The sequence below is a fragment of the Dromaius novaehollandiae genome, chromosome 1 (assembly GCF_036370855.1).
Source record: "Dromaius novaehollandiae isolate bDroNov1 chromosome 1, bDroNov1.hap1, whole genome shotgun sequence".
Taxonomy (NCBI): Eukaryota; Metazoa; Chordata; class Aves; order Casuariiformes; family Dromaiidae; genus Dromaius; species Dromaius novaehollandiae.
Window position 1 is genome coordinate 127,048,584 of NC_088098.1, and position 18,941 is coordinate 127,067,524.

Consider the following 18,941-nt stretch of genomic DNA (forward strand, 5'->3'; position numbering starts at 1 on the left):
AAACTGACAGTGTTTCTTTTTAATGCCTGCTAGATGGTTCTGTTGAGTTACTGCCCTATTCTCTGTGTCCATCAATTTACTTCTATTTGTTGGAGTATTGAATGCTTTACAGCCTCAAATGAAAATTATTTGTTCCCCAAGTAAAGCAAGGAGACGAGATGGCCTGTCAACCTTGGAAAACTTTTCCTAGACAAATGTTTGTGCATATTCTTTGACAGAGGGGGGTGGTTTAATTTGAAACGAGTCTGCAGTTTCCCAGTGACAATGGTTCACAGAAAAATGGTACCCTCTTCTATAGCTGTGATGGGAAAAATGGTTGCTTTGCTTTGCTTTAAATTAGTACATCCCATCTGTTTAAAAAGAAACCATGAAAGGGATATTCTTTTGGACAGAGTGAGAAATTGCATCTTCCTTTGGAAGAAGCGAAGCATGTATGGAGGACAGGCTTTCCTGAAGCTTCTTTCAAGAAAGTGCAAGCAAAGAGAAATTCAGAGGTTGGTCATTACCAGGAAGAGGAGAGCAGAAACTGCCAGATCTCATGAGCTGCATACAAAGAGGGTATTTTTAGGATGCAGGAGGGCACTATATTTGCAGTAGTGGAGAGAGTTATTGCAATGGACTAAGAGTAGGCCTCTAAGAAAGTCTATCCACCCATTTCCACACAGGTCAGAGGAGAGATTTATTTACAAATCTTTTTTATTTCTATTCTATTCTATTCTGTCCCCCCACCCCCATTTTTTTATCTTTATGTACCTGAGACCTATCAAGCCTGGTGTAGAGGACTGAAAGGCTGCAATTAAATTAGTTTCTTTATCATCCGAATCTACAGCACTAATTCTATTTTTAGACAGTCCAAGGACATCATAGTCTGGCATTTTCTGAAAGTTCATAGACTTTAGTCAGATCTGTTTGGTTCTAATATGTACTGCTAACATGTTCTGGACCAAAATTCTCCTCTAACACCAGAATAAATAAAGAATAACCAGTAAAAAAAAGAATGAGTTAAATTAAATCAGAGTAAACAGAAGCAGAATCAAATCTCTTGTCTGTGCCTGTCATTTTGTTTTCATATTATGTCCTTTCTTATATTATACTGTAAATATCCAGTGCTATTTAGCCTACATTCCAGTTCAAAGTACTACTGATAAATACTATGTCATACAAAATTAAAGACACGTTCCAATTTAAAGCCACCTGCACCTTCATTTTACTGACGTATAGTTCTGTGCACACAGAAGCTTATTCTGGATATTAGTTTACTGAGTTTATATTTTATTATGCTGTTCTATGCAATAAATGTTTTAATTTAAATTTTAAGGAATGCAGCAACTCTGGTAGTACAATGTGCTACAGGAGGAATCTGGAAGTTTCCAATCCTATTCATTGCTATGGAGCCAGAAGTGGATGATGTTATCAACATTGAAGCAGTTGGCCTGAACAAGGAAACTATAGTTGGCTTTAAGCTTACAAGCCAGACAAGGTAAAAATACTTGTGATAAAGTATTTATGCAATTTTCTGAGGTTATAACCCATGCTCAGATGCTTCAAATAGGATAGATTTGGGCAACAGAAACATAACTAAGCTGCAGCTATTTCAGAAATAAGTCATGACTTCCAAGTGTCACACTTGGTAATAAGTGGTGGTTCTGAAGCTGTACTGTAAGAAACAGAAATGTTCTACACATTAGTCTGTAGCTACAAGGGAGAATTGGTGGAGTAGGTCCACATGCTTATGTTATGACTCTAAGATTTTGCCCTAAAATGCTTTTGGGTGTTAAAATACATAACAGTGCTAAGGAAGATGTGTCACAATATTAAAGGCTTACTTTATGGAACATGTACAGAGCTCTAACTAAATGTTTTTACTAATTGATTTTACTAAATTGATTGTTTTTCAAAATACTTTATAGGTAAAACAAGCCAAAAAAGCCTTTGTGTTGTGCTTTAAGAATTTTAAAATGTGGCATTCTTTTTAAAGTACTTGTGTTTTATTATATAGGAATGTTATGCATTCTTCTTCACTCTCCCCTTTCATTAGATAAAATAATTTTGTCAGAGTTTTCAGTATTTTATTATTGGTCCACAAATGCTCCTTTTTAAAAGTCCTGCAGAAATCTCTGTTAGTATAATTTTAATATACTTTTCATTATTTTCTTAGAGTTGAATAATCTGGTAACTCTGTAATGAATTTATATATAGCAGGAACTCAAGGATTCCATTGTGTATTATAGATAGATAAGCTTTAAAATAGTAAACAAAATTTAATTACCTTATGGAAGTTTTAAAGGTTCCTGATAATTTTTTTTCACTGTATTTACTGTATTATTTTTACTGTACTGTACCAAGTGTATCAGATGCTCTGACTGATAATTAATTTTCATTGTAGATGCATGCTTTTGTAGCATCCCCAGAAAGAAGTTTCCTTGTTTTTTACTGTTTTTTTAAGAGGTTATTTCCGAAAGCTATGCATTGGAGATGGACAGTTATTCCAGCTTTCAGATGGCTGTCAGTGATGATAATTCATGAGAACTTTGAAAAAGGCCCCTACTGCCATGTTCAAGATAACGGCTTCAGTAGAATGGGCTGTTTCAGGAACAAAAGTGAAGCAATTGCTCTGGCAATACTGTAATCTGCTAGTAGGTGTTTGATAGTAGTGAAGAGACCTAATGTTCTCAAAAAGGTATTATAAAGCCTGAATCATTACAGTTATATATAGAAGGAGCTTTGGTGGAAGACATTCTCTTTTTCCCTCAAAAACATTCAAACTTCATTTTATATAAAAAGGGTTCCCCCTATACACATTTTACATACAAATTGTAATGCTTGCATGTAATGAATATGGTCTATACTGTAAACAGTACCAACAACTGCTCTGTAAGTTTTGTATTGCTTTATCTTACCTTTGTTTTACCTAGGATCTTTTGATGGTGAAGATTTTATCATGGAAATAGAGTCCTCAGCCAACTAAAATGTAGCATTCAGGATCTGTAGTTTGAAAGCAATTACACAAGAAACTTGTATATTACAGATGTAATTTAATGCTTGAATAACTCAAATGACTCAGATTAAAAATAAACCCATAAAATATTAAAATATGGATTAAGAGGTTTCCATTGGGATATGGAATATCATCATATAGCCCTTTCCAGAGCAAAATGATCACCCCTTTGGCTTTTTTCCTAAGAGTCAGCAGCCCAATCCAATGGAGAATCAGTTCTGGTACTTCCCCTTGTATATACATATACTTTCTGTCTTCTTTTCTTATAAATAGTAGTACCACATTGCACTGGTTCTTCGAATGAGAGTGACTGGAGGGGAAGCAGAGAGGTGTTTTCTGTGTAGCCCTCTAGAAAGAGAGTCTGCAACTGTGTCTTTTTCTCCTTTTTGTACTTGTAGGACAGAGTGATTGTGTGGCACCACTAAGAAGAGCTGTACATCTTTTGGGGATTGCAGGGTTCATAGTGTTGCAACAATAAAAACTATTGGGAGCTACTGCACAGAAAAAAGGGCAGTATCTTATTAAGGGCATATTAGGATTCTCTTATGTATAACCATTTAATTGACAAGCTTTAGTGACCCAAAGAGCACCTCTGGTGGCCTCTACGAAGCTATAAGGTCAATGGTTTTAGCATGCTTTCTTTTTTCATTTTTTTTAACAACTTCTTTTCTCTTTACTTCCCCCCAGCCCCAGCAAAATACCTTAATGCATAAGAAATACTTAAAAGTAAATTAATGATTTTCCATTTTCCCCATAACTACAGCTGATGTAGTTGCTTCAGAAATAATGTTACAGTTACAAATGAAAGGGGAGTTGCTATGCTGTTCAAAATGACTTTTAATATGAAAACTCTGAGAACCCATGCAAATATGTAAGGCATTGTTTTTAATAAATTTAAAATAGAGATACACATGCCTCTAATGAGCAAAAGACCAATATCTCCTTCAGTGAATAGTGAAAGACACTGGGAATCCAGCCACACACTTTTGTTGTATGAGGAAAATTCAAATATATTTTTAAAAATTGTCTACAGCTAGGACAATTGTGATATATGAGTAGTCCAATATTTTACTTTCAGCTTAGAAAATTCAAAAAGGACATACTATTGGGAGCTTTTTGTAATGGCTTTAAGATTGCTTAGAAACAGATAAGTAGATTTCACTTGTTAAGTATGAAAAATCTGCCATTTTGTAACATTCACAGATGACCTTTTTTGGTGTTTGTCATAAACATAGGCTTAATTCAGCACCAGCTGAAATCATTGGCAACATTTCCAGTGAAGTAATTGGCTTTGGAGCAAGGTTGTAGTATTTAACATTAATGTTTGTTTTAGTACCAAATGCATTATTGAATGCCAATGTAAACTGATGTATGTAATGACAGCAATATTAGCCAAAAAAGAATAGATAAAATATTATCTCTCTAAATAAAAATAATAGGAATTTGTTTGATATGCATCTTAAAATATTGGTCCTTTCTTTTTATGCTGATCTCTCTGTGTTTGAAACAGAGTATAAAAATTCTGAAAATGATACTATTCTTAAGGAAGGCTTAAATGCTTTTTGCATTTGGTTTACTGAAAATAACTTATTTTTTAATGTATTTTTAATCAATTATCTTTTGAGATCAGAACAATTTTACTAATAGAGAACTGTTTTCTGGAGAATATTTACTACTGTGTATTCTAGTACAGAGGCAGTTGGATTTATTTCTTCATGTTAAAATACTGGCATCCAGCTGCAGCAGAGTGTTGCCTCACTTGTTTTCCAGTGCAGATTCTTCAGTAGCCAATATGCAACATGAAGGTAGATATACATGAATACTGCTTTCATTTGAAAAGGTTTGGTAATTTACATTAATTTTGCATGTTTAGTCAAAACAGTGGATAATTCTGTCCTATTCATTCTATCTGTTTAATTCTCATATATGTAGCCTTCTTTCTCTGATGTAATTCTAGCTTTCCATCACTATCTTACCTGTCACTGATAGTTTTAATCATGTATTGCTTCCCCTATACAATCAAATTTTATCCATCCTCCTCTTCCACCCCAACGTTCCACTCCAAATCTGTGTTTGTCACAAACCAGAGATCTCTTGCATTAAGGAAACTTCTCAGATGAACTCAGCCTGTGCTTCAGAAAAGCACACTTAGTGCCTGCTATCACAGAAGCCAAAAAGATGGTATCGGTATGGATACCATCCACACTCCATAGAGTGGCATATGCATAATCCAAGGCTCCACTAGATTATGGAAACAGGGCTAGAATAAAAAAACAGCAAAATAGATGGGCTGGGAGAAGACAGGAAAACTGAATTTAGGCTTTAAAATGACTGCATATGCAGATTTAGTTATGTTAACCTACATTTAGTATTTTGTACACTGAGGTGGATATGTTCCATATTTCATCTATGCTCATTTCCTAATGCATAGAACAAATGTTCAGTAAAGAAATTCCTTGATCACAGAAAATTAATTTTAATGCTGTCTGAAGAATAGTGAGCAATGCAATTTTTCCTGTACCTTCCATAATTCTCAAGGGAAAAACAAAAATTATTTTATAGTTACAACTTTGAAAAATATTTCTGTTTTTCTGTAATTACTGCTGTATTTCATTAGAACTACCAGGAGCTAGAATTATATATGCTGCAAGAAAATGCATTCATTAGGTTCTCAGCACAGTTACTTACTGTCTCTCATATATTGCTGTGTGTATTATAGTCCTGGATTCGTATATCAATCTAATTGTTACCAGTTCTGTGAAATTCTACCATTAATCTAAAGTTGTAATTAGAGTACTTTATCTTAGTATCTCCCACGTAGTGGCAGCTGCAAAGTACAAATATTGACTAAGCTCCATTTTTGGAGTCTGAATGTAGATGACATGGTGGAAAATGTTGATAATGATACACAAGGAGCAGAGCTTCCAAAAAGTGATGACTGTCTTTCTTAGCAATATGATACCTGAGGTTTAACATATTTAGTCAGGAACCATATTTAGCCGTATTACTAGGACCTCTTCTAGAAGGAAAAGCCACTTTACCAGTCTGTCTATATAATGCATCTTGGTATAAAGAGAGTAAGATTTTCTGAAGACAAGAATTGTAGCTCCCGCGTTTGATCTTACAACATGTAGGCATCAGAAGTGATGTTATATTTGGAAAAAAACATACCCTGTAAGTCATTTTGTCATGCAGTGTTTCTTCATATTTTTGAAAGTCTTTAAATTCTGAAGCAGTCTTTCCAAAGCTTTACAGTGGTAAGTGGTGTGGACATCTCTTCTGATGTCCGGAGTTCAGGATTTACAGTTGCTTTTGATATTTAACATAATCAGTTATGAGAAATGATGAGGATAATCTAATTCTTTCCTTACTGCCATTTCTTATTGAAAAGTAACCATCTAAATCATGCCAGCTATGACTAATAACTTCAGAGAATTTCAGAATTGTATACTGCTGATGAGTGTATAGAACTTGACTGTGTAATGACTAAAATCTCATGCGTTTTCCAGCAGGTGTTAACTACAAATTACAGCAAGTAAGTTTAGTTATGATTAACTATTTTTGGAAACACATTGCAGCATTTTCAAATTGCATCCATTATTTCCTTGCAGTTAGATACTTCACAGATGAATAGGCTATGTTATTCTTTTTTTATTGAAAAAAGTACATTTGGTCAAAAGCACCACGCATTGCTTTTTAAGTATAGTTTGCAAAATACTGAGTTTTGTAAAGGAGTATATTTCTAAATTTCTATAGGAATAGTTTACTATTTCACTAGATTGAGGAAGAGAGGAGCAAATAATACTATTTTGAGCCTTAATGTAATAAAGATTTCATTATATTTTCAGCGTTATAAAATAGATTTGCTGGGCCTAAGTATATTTTATAAGCTTTGTAGTGAGATCTCTATGGCATTATACGTTTTAAATTTTTTTTTAGTTGAATTTTTTAGTTGAAGACATAAGGTGCTATTTGTTTTCAATTTACTGATATAAAAATTATCTAACATAAGAACACTGACTAGCATAAAGTGCTTTTTAAAAATAATGTGAAGTGAGGATTAAAGGAGTAACTATAATTACTTCTATTAAACTAGCTCAATTTCCGCTCTTCCTGTTGTCATAATTTTATTTCCTAATTATTTTTTAAATTCAATTTAATATTTAGTATTGTTCATTCTTTGAATAAGGAGAGAGGTCATGTTGTCTGATAGTAACATCCAGCCATTATGACAGTAGTTATCGAACTCACAGATGGGAAGACCCATTTGCTTCTCTGGTTTAGATGGCCTCTGACTTTATATTTACTAATTCATTTGTGCTTGATTTGTGCATGTTTTCAAAACCCTACCCTGCATGTCATTCAACTTTATCAAGTATGTCTGTATCTGCCACCCTTGACTTAAACAAAAGCCTTCCTGGGAAAATACAGAATGCCTCATCCCTGTCCTTCCTGGCTGAGAAATGAGAAGCCAAAATGACTGCAGAGCTATTTTACCTGCAGCAGTAATCAAAGAGCAAAGGAAGAATTAATTTTTAATCATTTTAAGCAATATAATTATTAATTTTTAATTATACACTAAATATACAGACACTGAAAGGTATAATGCTGGAAATTTGGGTGCTATTTTGGGGACTTTGGGGATCCCTAGCTCTCTCTGTACTATATAGATGATGACAACGAGAAGACATGCTAGCAAGCTACCCAGAATTCCAGCTAGTCTCCCTGACATGAACATCAGTGAAAACACCACTTGGTTTTTCTTGTGTGGCCATCTTTAGATATATTTTTAACAGAAAAATCCATGATTTGTCAGAACTACAGGCACTGTGAAAGGTTCCTGTTTCTATCTGTGTGAATAAGTTTTGAATTCCTAGCTCATGTGCTGATAGCCATATCTACCTCAGCATCTCTTTTGGCCTACCATATTATGGCAATACTTTTAAATTAACAGAATTTCTGTTTTCCTTATTTGGACATAGCTCCTTCTTGAAGGAACATTTTATGTCAAGTAACTGACTTCACTCTTCTTCTTAAAACTGCTGGAAAGGAAGGGAAGGGAAGGGAAGGAAAGGGAAGGGAGGGGAAGGAAGAGATTTTAGGTGTATATATATATGTGTGTATATTTACTCATCACAGAAAAAAATATAGCATTCTTCTAATATCTTTTCTCAGTGCTGTCTAGAGGCATGTTGATTTTTTAAAGCATTTTAATAGTTTTTCTTCAATTTTCCTTCTGAAAATTAGAATCTGGCACAGTTAATGCAGTAAGATTTTTCTCTGACTTGGCAAATGAGAGTGTCTTGTGTGAACAGTTGTAGAGGAGCTTTATGACAATTTCTTTTTAAACTGTCTTGTCATTTGTCAGATTAAAACAATGGCTTTTTCTCTCGTACATTCTCTAACTGTTTTGAGGAATCATTTCTGGTACTTGAAAAAAGTTACTGTTGCATCATACTCTGCTAAGATGCAATTTCTACATCAGTAACGTACCTATTCTCATGTGTCTTCTGAGCATGCAGCCTCTCCCACTTCACTTAGCCGTTCGTCATTAGATCTGTCATCTGAGTCACGCTGTTATATGTCTTTTGAAGACACAAAGTGTATATTAGTAGGTGTCAATCCTAACTAGCTGGATGCTTTTCATGCTTAACAGAAAATAGACTGAACACAAGAGAGAGAGCAAGCACTATTTTACAATGTTTCCTAAATTCAATAGAGCAATTATGTGTTCAGGTTCCTGGTCTAGATCAGAACCAGGGCTTAAATATTCATCTCAGATGTTTTTCATGAGTGCTCTGCTCTGCTATTGATATGTCTACTCTTTCCTATCCCTGCCTGTCTTGTGTGTGTAGTAGGTATGCTGTAAATGTTCGCAGTTGAGCAGGCCTTGCTGGAAATGAAGATGTGAAAACTCAGGGCTTAGATGGCAAGAGGTGGGAACTCGGGCCGTAACAAGTTTGGTGGCTGTAGTGGTGTAAACTCAGCTGCACAACTTGAGGCTCCACAAAAAGATTATCAGCATAAGCTTGATGTCACAGGACTTGAAATGCAGCTTCAGACATTCAGTAGTTTTGACCGCCTTGATGGCAGCTAAAGGAAAAGTTAAGCTAAATCCACTAATGCACCTAAGTCTGATGGGGCACTACTAAATATAATGTTCTTCTATAATTTTTTTGAGGACGCAAAAGCTTTTTGGTTTCCATATTTTGTACTGGCACTGTTTGTTTCTACAGAGTTGCAGTCTGACCTTTTTTCATGAGAGCATTTTGAAGTTAAGAAAACTTTTCATGAGAATGTATGCAAAAGCAGAGCTATTTTTAAACAACATAATATAGACCCAATGTACCACCCACTGCATAGCACTTGCCCAGGAAATGTGGGACATTTCCACAGAGATATGAATAGTCATAAAATATTAAATTACACTCCTTTGTATTTTCTTTGGAAAGCAGTATTATTTCTGGTGTGACAACCCATGAATACATAGATTTGAACAGTTTTCCTTTGAGTTCCTGTTAATTTTTCATTCTTCAAGTTTTATCAACTAAAGATGTAGCTCTAAGCATGATACTTGCTCTGCTATACAGTGGCAGAGTGTTGTAGGTTGTTTTTTGACAACGATATCATATTTCGACTTCAATTTCTTTTGTTCTCCTTCTGTATATTCACAGGTTAGCTAATGTTCATATATTAAAAATACACACAACATACAGTAGGAGTAGTCAATATGCTAACAGAGTGGACTAGACAGATGGGAAGGAAATATAAGACAGGAAGTGGCAAAAGCCTAGAAGAAAGTTGTTCAGATGGGTTGGATATTGAAGAATTATGGAAAAGAAAGTGCAGGCTTTGGACATAAGCTAGATGCGAGAAGAGAATGAGGGTAAAATATGAGTCTAGACAGTAATGGAAATGTCCTCTGCAACATATGAAAGGACTGAAAGGTGAATACTTAACTGCAAAATATATGATGTATATTTTTGTGCTGAGAATATGTTTACAAGGAGTCATTGAGGAACTCTGATAGATAGTCTTCATTTTGGGATTGGCCAAAAATGTTTTGTATGCTCTCCTGTAGTCCACAGCCACTGTTTTTACTGGGAATAAGACATTTCCTTTGGGTGCACAAGTAGTGCCATGAAACTGGCTATTAAACAAGTTCTACAGTATCTGTGACAAAAGTTCTTATGAGGCCTGTAGAGGAATGTAATATTTTTTATTGTAATATTTTAAAGTGTTTGTGTATAGAACAAAAAAAGTTTGGAAAACAGAGATAGAAAACCAGGATTTTCCATATATTCATTTCAAGGCTTTCACCTATTCTCGTAACACTTCCTCGGATTGCAAACTCTGTCATAAAACTTAATAAAATGGGTGGCTTGTCAGTTTTACTTGATTAGGGATTAGAAAAGTGAGGGTTTCTAAACAGGAAAAGTGAAGTTTCAGTCTGATGTGGAGTTTCCTTCTATCAGTATTATTAAAATGAGTAATTTTCAGTAGCAAAACATGTTCCTATGCATAATGTCAGCTGTCTTTACAAGTACAGCGATTCTACTTTTTTGGTGGAAAATGCTATCATTATTCTGTAAGTAATATAATATTCATAATAAAATATTAATGCTGGAAATGGAAGACCTGTATCCAGGTGTCTGTATGTAAAGATTATAAATGTTTATAAATAAATATAAATAATTACTACAGAATAATTATTCTGTAAGTAACAATGCTATTATTATTCTGTAAGCATTCTGTAGGCTGCCAAGTTTCCTGATTCACGCTACATGTTGGCATAAATGTTTGACTGTAGATAACTGAGTATTAAGATACTGTAAAAGGCACAATATCCTCCTGTGCTTTTTTGTAGGCACCCAGAGCCATTCACTGCATATTTTCTGGCAGGCAGCGATCCAGAGTTTGTCGTACTGCCGCAAGCTGGAGAACTTCTCCCAGTAGGCACTGTTGGAACCCATATAACAGTGGGATTCAAGCCAAGAATGTACGGCAAGAAGCATAGAGCAATACTTGTAATTCAGGTAAGTCTTTGTAAATACAAGACAGCAGAATACCTCCAGGAGTGGAAGGAAAAACACAAACACATACAGTCTGATTATTTTTTTACTTTTCACTATAGGCAAGAATAAAGCTAAATTATGAAAATTAGCTTGTGGCAAGCTCGAAAAACATTATTTTAACTTCTTGGTATTTGTGCTCCCTTTCACTGGAGATAGATACTCATATTGGTACATGTGCCCCAACTATATGCACAACATGTCAGAAAGATTTTTAATAGAAAGTCAAAATAATCGTGTTAAGAAGTAGTGGAGAATGTGAATAATTGAATATCTGAGGCCTAAGGTATTGATTTTGCTTGTGTCATACCATATTGGATCAAAGGCACTAAAAGCTAGATACTAAACTGTAGAAGTCAGAATTTCAGAACACAAATCCAGGAATAACTCTTTAAAAATAAGCTTCAAAATAAACAGAAAGAAATTTTAATTAAGAAACTTCTGTCAGACTGAAGGTCAGGAAATATGTTAGGATCTGAAGACATTTATTCCTAGAAGAGTAAATATGTTCTTATTACTGCAGGAATGGATTTTTAGAAGTGTTTTAAGTCGTTTTTAAAGGGGAAGCAGTTATCCAGTTTCCAGCAGTTTATCCAAAATATATAGTAGGATCAAACACCTCAGACTCTTGCCAGATGATGGTTTCTACTTCGAACTTACTCACTGCATGCTGGCTGTGTTTTTAGGCTACTATTTTAGAAGTGAAACAGTAACATTGATTTACAAAATAAGACGGTCAAAATAGAATTGATAAAAAGATGCATGGCAAATGACTGAACTGTTTTTCTCTCTGAGTGACAACAGTGCGTAAGAAATTTGAATTCTAGAAAAACAAGAAGGCTCTTTAATTCCTCATACTTGTTTTGTTTTACTTGATTAGACATTTGATTAGTTCATTCTTTTTACATAAGCTGCAGGGATAGTTTTCTCTTTCATTTGAAAAAGAAAATAACTGACTGAACTTATTCTGTGTTCTTTTATATTTAATAATATTTAGATAATGGTGTGTGACACATTTGTGGAGCTCAGAAAATTCTAATGTAGTTCTGGACCTGAAGTTGCATTCTGAGGCACAGTGCACATAAACTAGCCATTAACTGCCTTTGCTAACAAAGAGCTTTACCAAGATAAATTTGTCTGGAATGCGATAAACATCATGTTCAGAGATTATTATTAGCTTTCTAAGAAGTCAGTCTGTAATCCAAAATTTTCTTTTCTCTTTTCCGAATTTGTGAGTACAGAAGATGTGCTTTGAGTAATTGGATTTTTAACTTACATCTGCTTATGTCTCAGTCTCAGGTTATGATCTAGGCAGATGGCTCTTTACATCTCCACCTGTGGTACTATGTATGGTTGTAGGAATTCACTCAAACATGTTACTGCTGTCCATCACATCTTATCCAATCTACTCCTGTGTGTTCAAAAATATATTGAAGGCTCTTAATGCTTGTAAGCGCAAATATTTCGAAAACCAATAATACACCATCACAATACACTGGAGATCTTTTTAACATCCTTACTCTACTTGAAATATTTGCATGTTTTGATGCTTTCATGAGACTTATCTTGTCTTTCCTCTTATTGATAGTCCTTTTGTGTTCACTAAGCTTCTCCCTTTCCTCTATATGAAACTTTTCATTCATGCAGTTCTAATATAAGCTGAGCATCTGTGACTGAAATGAGATTTGATGACATGCTGAGAATACCAGATACTCATTTCCGCCTTCCCTGTTAGCCAAAATAATTTGCATTATTGACCCAGAGGGAGACAGATCTAGTTTGATGGTAAGAACAGTATTAAATTGCTCTTATTTGGGCAATAGTAATGAAGGTGAAATGCAATTAATGTTGCACCTAACACTGTAGACCCCCTCTTGCATGCATTCTTTCTAGCTAGTATATTGGTTGAGACTTTGGACTGTTTTTAGAAGCAGTGAGGAAGTGTCTGTTCTTTTTCTTTTACAGTGCTGCCTCTCTTCTGATGCTGCTGTAGTAAAGGACTACAGCACTCTTGCTGTAAAATTTCCTTTGCATTTCCATGTGTAAAGCCACAGACTTAACACTGTCATATTTTTATTATTAAATTCTATGAATAGAGAGTAGCAGAACTGTCATTTTTGTGTGCTTCAATGAACCGTAATAATTAGGCTGTAAAGTAGCAGAGATGACAGTGTAAGTTCTTTCTCAATTTTATTTTGGTCATTACAATTGTGTTGCAAAGTGAAACAGGAGGTTAGGAGTAGGGAGAAAGATCCTACAGTCATTTTTTTCTCATTTGTTGAAAACATTTAAGTAAATCATCATACATGCAAATTTTTGTTTTAGTTGCCCTGCTGAGAAACTCAGTCCTGAGGAGCAAATTAGTGTTAAGGGATGGCAACTTATCTTTTCATGTATGTTTTATTAACTGAGTGTATATATATAATTGAAATAGCATAGCCTCGTTTGTATTTTGTGTATACAAATCAGGTACTTCACTGGATATTTTGTGAATTCATTAAGACTTTAATATTCATTAATACTTACAGTGGATTTTATTGGTGGCAAAAAGCCTTAATTACTTTGCTAAAGCAATCCAGTGTTCTTTAACCATCATTAAAACTTTTGTTCTCAGTTAACTACATATGAAAACAATTCAAGTTAGACAATTACTTGAATACCTGTAAGGAATCTTAATTCTGTAAAAGTGACATGGAACTTGACTTTAAAAATTTCTGTAGAATGAAGAATGGAATCAGAGAAAATATAAGAAAAAGCCAGTAGAGAAAACAATCATGGTTGTGTCTGTAGCCATGAAAGAGAATATCATAATCTAGTTGAGTTACAAGTACGAAACGGTGACACATTACATAGAGAGCATTTTAAATAGGTATTCCATAATGGAACTTCAACATTTATAGTAGCTTTCATAAACAGCACTGTTCTAACAAAACAAAAAAGTATTGCAGCTAATGATAATTTAGTGAAGAGAGTATGCTTCTTGGATAAGATATATAGTACTGTGAGGAGAAAAAGAACTTTCTCCATTAGACTGACGTCTCAGACCTAGGTTGTGATGTGCTGCTAAAAAGGAAAACCACCTGAAAAAATGGAAAAACAGCTGAACTTTGGGGCGAAGAGGTACAGTTAAGGAAGGACAAGAAACTTTCTGTAAAGGCTTCCTGGAGCAGGAGTTGCTGCCAGGCACAAGACAGGGCAGCCAAGAGGCTGGCAAATCCTAGGGAAAGGGCATATTCAGGTTGCTTTACAGTTGTTTTGCTGTCCTAAATTGCACAATCTTTGCACTGTGCTGAATTCAGCTAGAGACCTGAGCAATTGCTTTGTAATTCATGAATGAGACTTCAGAGATATTCTAAAGCAGAAGGAAAACAAAATAAGTCTTAAATGATAAAATAGATGTCAGAGTAAAACAGATTGCAGGTAACATTATCAAGCCCTCCAGAAGTCAGGCTTCTGCACTTTTATTACTGAATAATCACTAAGTTAGCCTATGGAAGATAGCATATCAAAATCATTTGTCATGCTGTTCTGGAAATAAATTATGCAGTGTGCAAGCCACAGTTGCTGGGTGTGGCTTCTCTAAGCTCTGTATGCAAAATTTCATGTCTTAACAGAAAATGGTAATGTTGTGTGTTCAATAGCTTGATGAAAATCCATTGTGCACTGTTCTTGATAGATTTGTCACCTGCCATAATTTAATGTTATTCTAAATTATATCTGTTAAACAGAATGAACAGGAAAAAATGTAAGAAAGCTAATAAGATAACTGAAATACTTTCACATTAAGAAAGAAATCACCTGTGTCCCTCCCTATTGGTTGATGTTGACCTGAATTTTGTATTTAAAGCAAAGACCTAAAAAGTTGACTACAGACAGGGAATGTAGCGCATCTATCATTAACATCACTGGACTTTGCATACAGAAGCAATACTAAAAATTTTTGAGTCACAGGCTTGAAAAAAGTTTACTTTTCCTATTGATACTACAATTCTTATAAGGCCAGAAGATGGTAGCAGTATGAGAACCATTGCTGTCAGAGGGTATTCAGACCATCTCCAGTGCTGAAGGAATGGTTGAAATCAATTGTATTGCATCTAAGCAATGCTGTGAAACTTACAATATTTCAACCTCAGAAATCAATTAAGCCACCTTTAATTCTATCTGGAAATATTCCTCTAATCTAAAAAAATTGCTGCTTATCCATCTTCTGCATTAGAAATGGGAAAGCAAGACCATTGATGAAGTGCACAGATCCCAACTTCCATATCCAATATCTGAAAAAGGAAGGCAGACATTTTTCACAGGCATCCCCAGACCATGTTGTCAGGTCTGATCACTCTGTTACCCTTTGAAACCCTGAAATAAAGTGTTGGTGACCATTTCTCAGGATGGCTCAGTACTCCAGTTTTAAGATTACCACATTTGTGTGAGGAATGGCTCAAGTCAAATAAATAAATTATATCTTTTGCACTGTATTTTAATATCTAAAATCATTAGGACAGCTATAAGTGATGACAGAGAAGATGAGATATGAAAGAAAACCAGGCTTATTATATTATATACTACAGTCACACCCAAAAGGCTCTCTCCCTTTCTCTGCTGTAAACCTTTATGGTCAGGATTGTCTTCCTAAGTGCCCTATCTTTCAAGTTACATTTTTCAAGGAGAGCATCTTCCTGAAGAAGCTTTCATAAACCATTTATTTCAGAGAAAGTCTGACAGGGCTTCAACGCAGACTCATATAATCTCCCCCAGATCTTTTTTACAACTAATTTATGCAGGAAGTTTTTTCATATTCCTTCCTCTTTACTTCACCTCTTCCAAAATTCAGATGTTACTTTGTCCTAGCAGGATTCTTGTTACATACTCTGTGACAGTACTAATAACTTTGGATTCAGAGGGAAGTTAATTCCCTGTTGCCCCATTTTTTAATTTTATTTTACTTTTTAAGTAACTTTTCATACCAAAGGAGATACTGTAGCCTTCCAAGAGTAGATATAAGCCTTTATTTTCTACTGTCCTGGTCCTCCAAAAGTAACACTGTTTAGGAAATTGTATTCATGGACAAAGGATGGATAGGAAATTGTTTTTATGAGCCAAGTGAGGACCAGGTGGATTCATTCCATTGAATTCTCCAGAATCATCCTTTTATTTTATTTTTCAGGAGTTCTTTTCTCCTTGCCAATACACAGAAGTTGATGATTCATTACGGACTTGGCTGGGACACACTGTAAGTCACTGCAAATAGTGACTGACTGCAGTCAGTTTTCCCATCTCTGTTTAGGGGCCCTTCTGCAGGACTGCATGGAGCTAACAGGTGCAGACTCTGATACATATTAGCTCCTCAACATCAGTGAAAGAAATTCCATTTCTAGTGTTTTCTCATCCCAAGAATTGAAATGTCTGAGAGCAGAATAACATGAGGAAGCTTGAGACCTTATGTTTAAAAATTAGCTCTGAAAGCCACCTCTCTTTCATCAATTTTTTCTTCCCTGAATTCTCCATAAATTCAGGTATAGATTAGATCCTCCTTGGTCCAGAGGTCCGTTTTTTTACAAGGTTGTTCTTCCAAGCTACAAGAGATAGCTAAGGCTTCAAAGAAAGTACTTTTCTAGCTGCTTATAGTATGTTTGCCTTTGAAAAATAAGAACTATGGAAGACTGAAACAAGGGAAGAGGAAGGCAAGGAATTATAGATGTCAATTTTTGATTATTTGCTCCAGTATCTTTCCAATATGCTGTCTATTTTACCAGATGCACTAAACAGGGAAAATGAGTAAGAACAAGAGGGAGGAGAAAAGAGGGGAAAGGGCAGAGGCCGTGTCATTAACAGTTAAATACTGGCTGGCGCGTATTCGCTTAACCTGCCCTGCACTTCATGATGATACAGTAATGAAACAAAGGAGTACTAATTATTCTGTCCAGAAAGCTGGAAGCTAATGACATAAGATCCCTAGCAAATGATATTATTTGTTAGAGATAATGCATCTTCATGTTGTCTCTTTATTGTTCATTTATGAAATTCATACAAAATAGAAGCAAGCAAATGAAACAATTCTCAAATAAAAAACATTAAAATACAGTTAACAACGTGAAGTCTTACGATAACTTTAGAAAAGAGCATATCTGGGGCATAGAAGTATTGGATTTATTGCAAGTCTCACATTAGAAAAGGAAAGTTGGAGCTAACTTTAACAATGGAAACATAACGTTGTTGCACCCAAACAATTTTATTGCACCCTAAATTAATCTTAAGGGACAAAAATAGAGAAAGAGATCCTTCAGCAGGTCACATAAAAAGTTCAGTTTAATTTCATACTGTATACACTGATCATCTTAGGCCATTCCTTTCTTGTCATCACTGCAGTACAAATTAAGGATCAGGGAATACTGGATGCACTACTTGTAATTTCTGGGGCGGAGGACGATGACACTTTTTTGGAGTTCTTGCAGATTTTATTTTGACTGTCCTGAGTTAACACTGTTTGGCAGATAACTGCAATATTGTTTCCCTTAAAATTACTGATGGTTGCTCCCAACATTTAACTCCATCCTAACATAGATTTCTCTAGCAATTAATTAGCATATAACTCAGTAGTACTGCCAACCTATGGTGAATATGCATGGGTGATCTGAGATCTGTGTTCTGTAAATTAATCCTATGAATCATGAGCCATCTGTTAGAATGAGTTGAATACCAAAAATGTACTTTCATATAAATCATTTGGTGATTGTTACCAGTATTTGCTGAGTAAATTACTTCATGAACATTATTTAATCAGCTATCTAGCTTGTGATATCCAGTAAAAAGTGGCATATGTCTTATTTTTGCATTCTTCAAAATATTCTTCAGAAAGATTTAGCTCTGTAGATGGCCATTACTCCCATCAGGTGAGCCAAATTATTACTCTTTTTACACTTCAATTAGATTGCAGTCATCAGGACTTTCTAGGTATTGATAACAGTCATGCATTTCAACAAGAATCCTCCTTCACACTTTCAAGGACACCCAGACCATGGTCCAGTCTTTCTTCTTAAGGAAGAAATCTCCTTTTTAATAATATACTAGTAATTGAATATTGTTTTTATGTACATATATATCAATAGTATTGATCTTTATAAGGAATACTTAAGGTAATTGCTAAGATTTGATTCACAATAATTCAGTACTATGATGGAAGAAAATTTTGTCATGTATTTATTGTGACTTGAACAAATATGGTACATTAGTTAGGAGGATTGTGAAAGAAATGCTAGCTTAGTAGCCCAGTTAATACTTTCATTAGATAAAATAGCCATAAACCTAAACCAGATCAAGAAGGGTAATACTTAGAATATCCTGTGTGTTCTTTGTACATAGCACATATGCTATGATATGAATCATCAAATATAATAAACTTCTGAGAGAGACAATGTACTACTACAGCTTCAGACTAAAAAAACCTGTTTTTAATTTGAGTGAATTTTTTAGCTTTAAAAATGTTTACAAATTACCCCAGAAAACAGTTAAAGAGATGTTTCAGATTGCTTTCAACAGAATCAGTTTGTCATCCTACAGATAGGCACTTGATTAGAAATGCACTGTCCTTCAAATATTATGATGTTGGATACCTTTTTATGATGTTTGCATTTTCAGTGTTAGCTGATTATACAGTGATTGCGTGGATCTGTGGATTTTAAATTAATGTTTCATAAATCAGATATGGTTATGCAGCTCATAAGACAGCAAAAAAAATTCCTTGCCTTTAAAAAAAGTTTACAATACAGGCAGACAAAAACCATAAACAGGAAAGAAGTTTAGTTAACTTATTTCATAGGTGACTATCATATGTCTTGATGCCATACTATGATATTGCACATTTGATTTTGTAA

General features: G+C 34.7%; 1 protein-coding gene across 1 annotated transcript in view; it reads left to right on the forward strand.

Annotated features, from left to right (window-relative positions):
• Positions 1-18,941, forward strand: part of CFAP47 (cilia and flagella associated protein 47) — a 386,437-nt gene that overhangs the window by 359,868 nt on the left and 7,628 nt on the right. The window contains exons 63-64 of the mRNA XM_064505814.1: positions 1,319-1,480; positions 10,866-11,034. Coding sequence (XP_064361884.1) covers positions 1,319-1,480; positions 10,866-11,034 — 331 coding nt within the window. The remainder of the gene's footprint in view (positions 1-1,318; positions 1,481-10,865; positions 11,035-18,941) is intronic.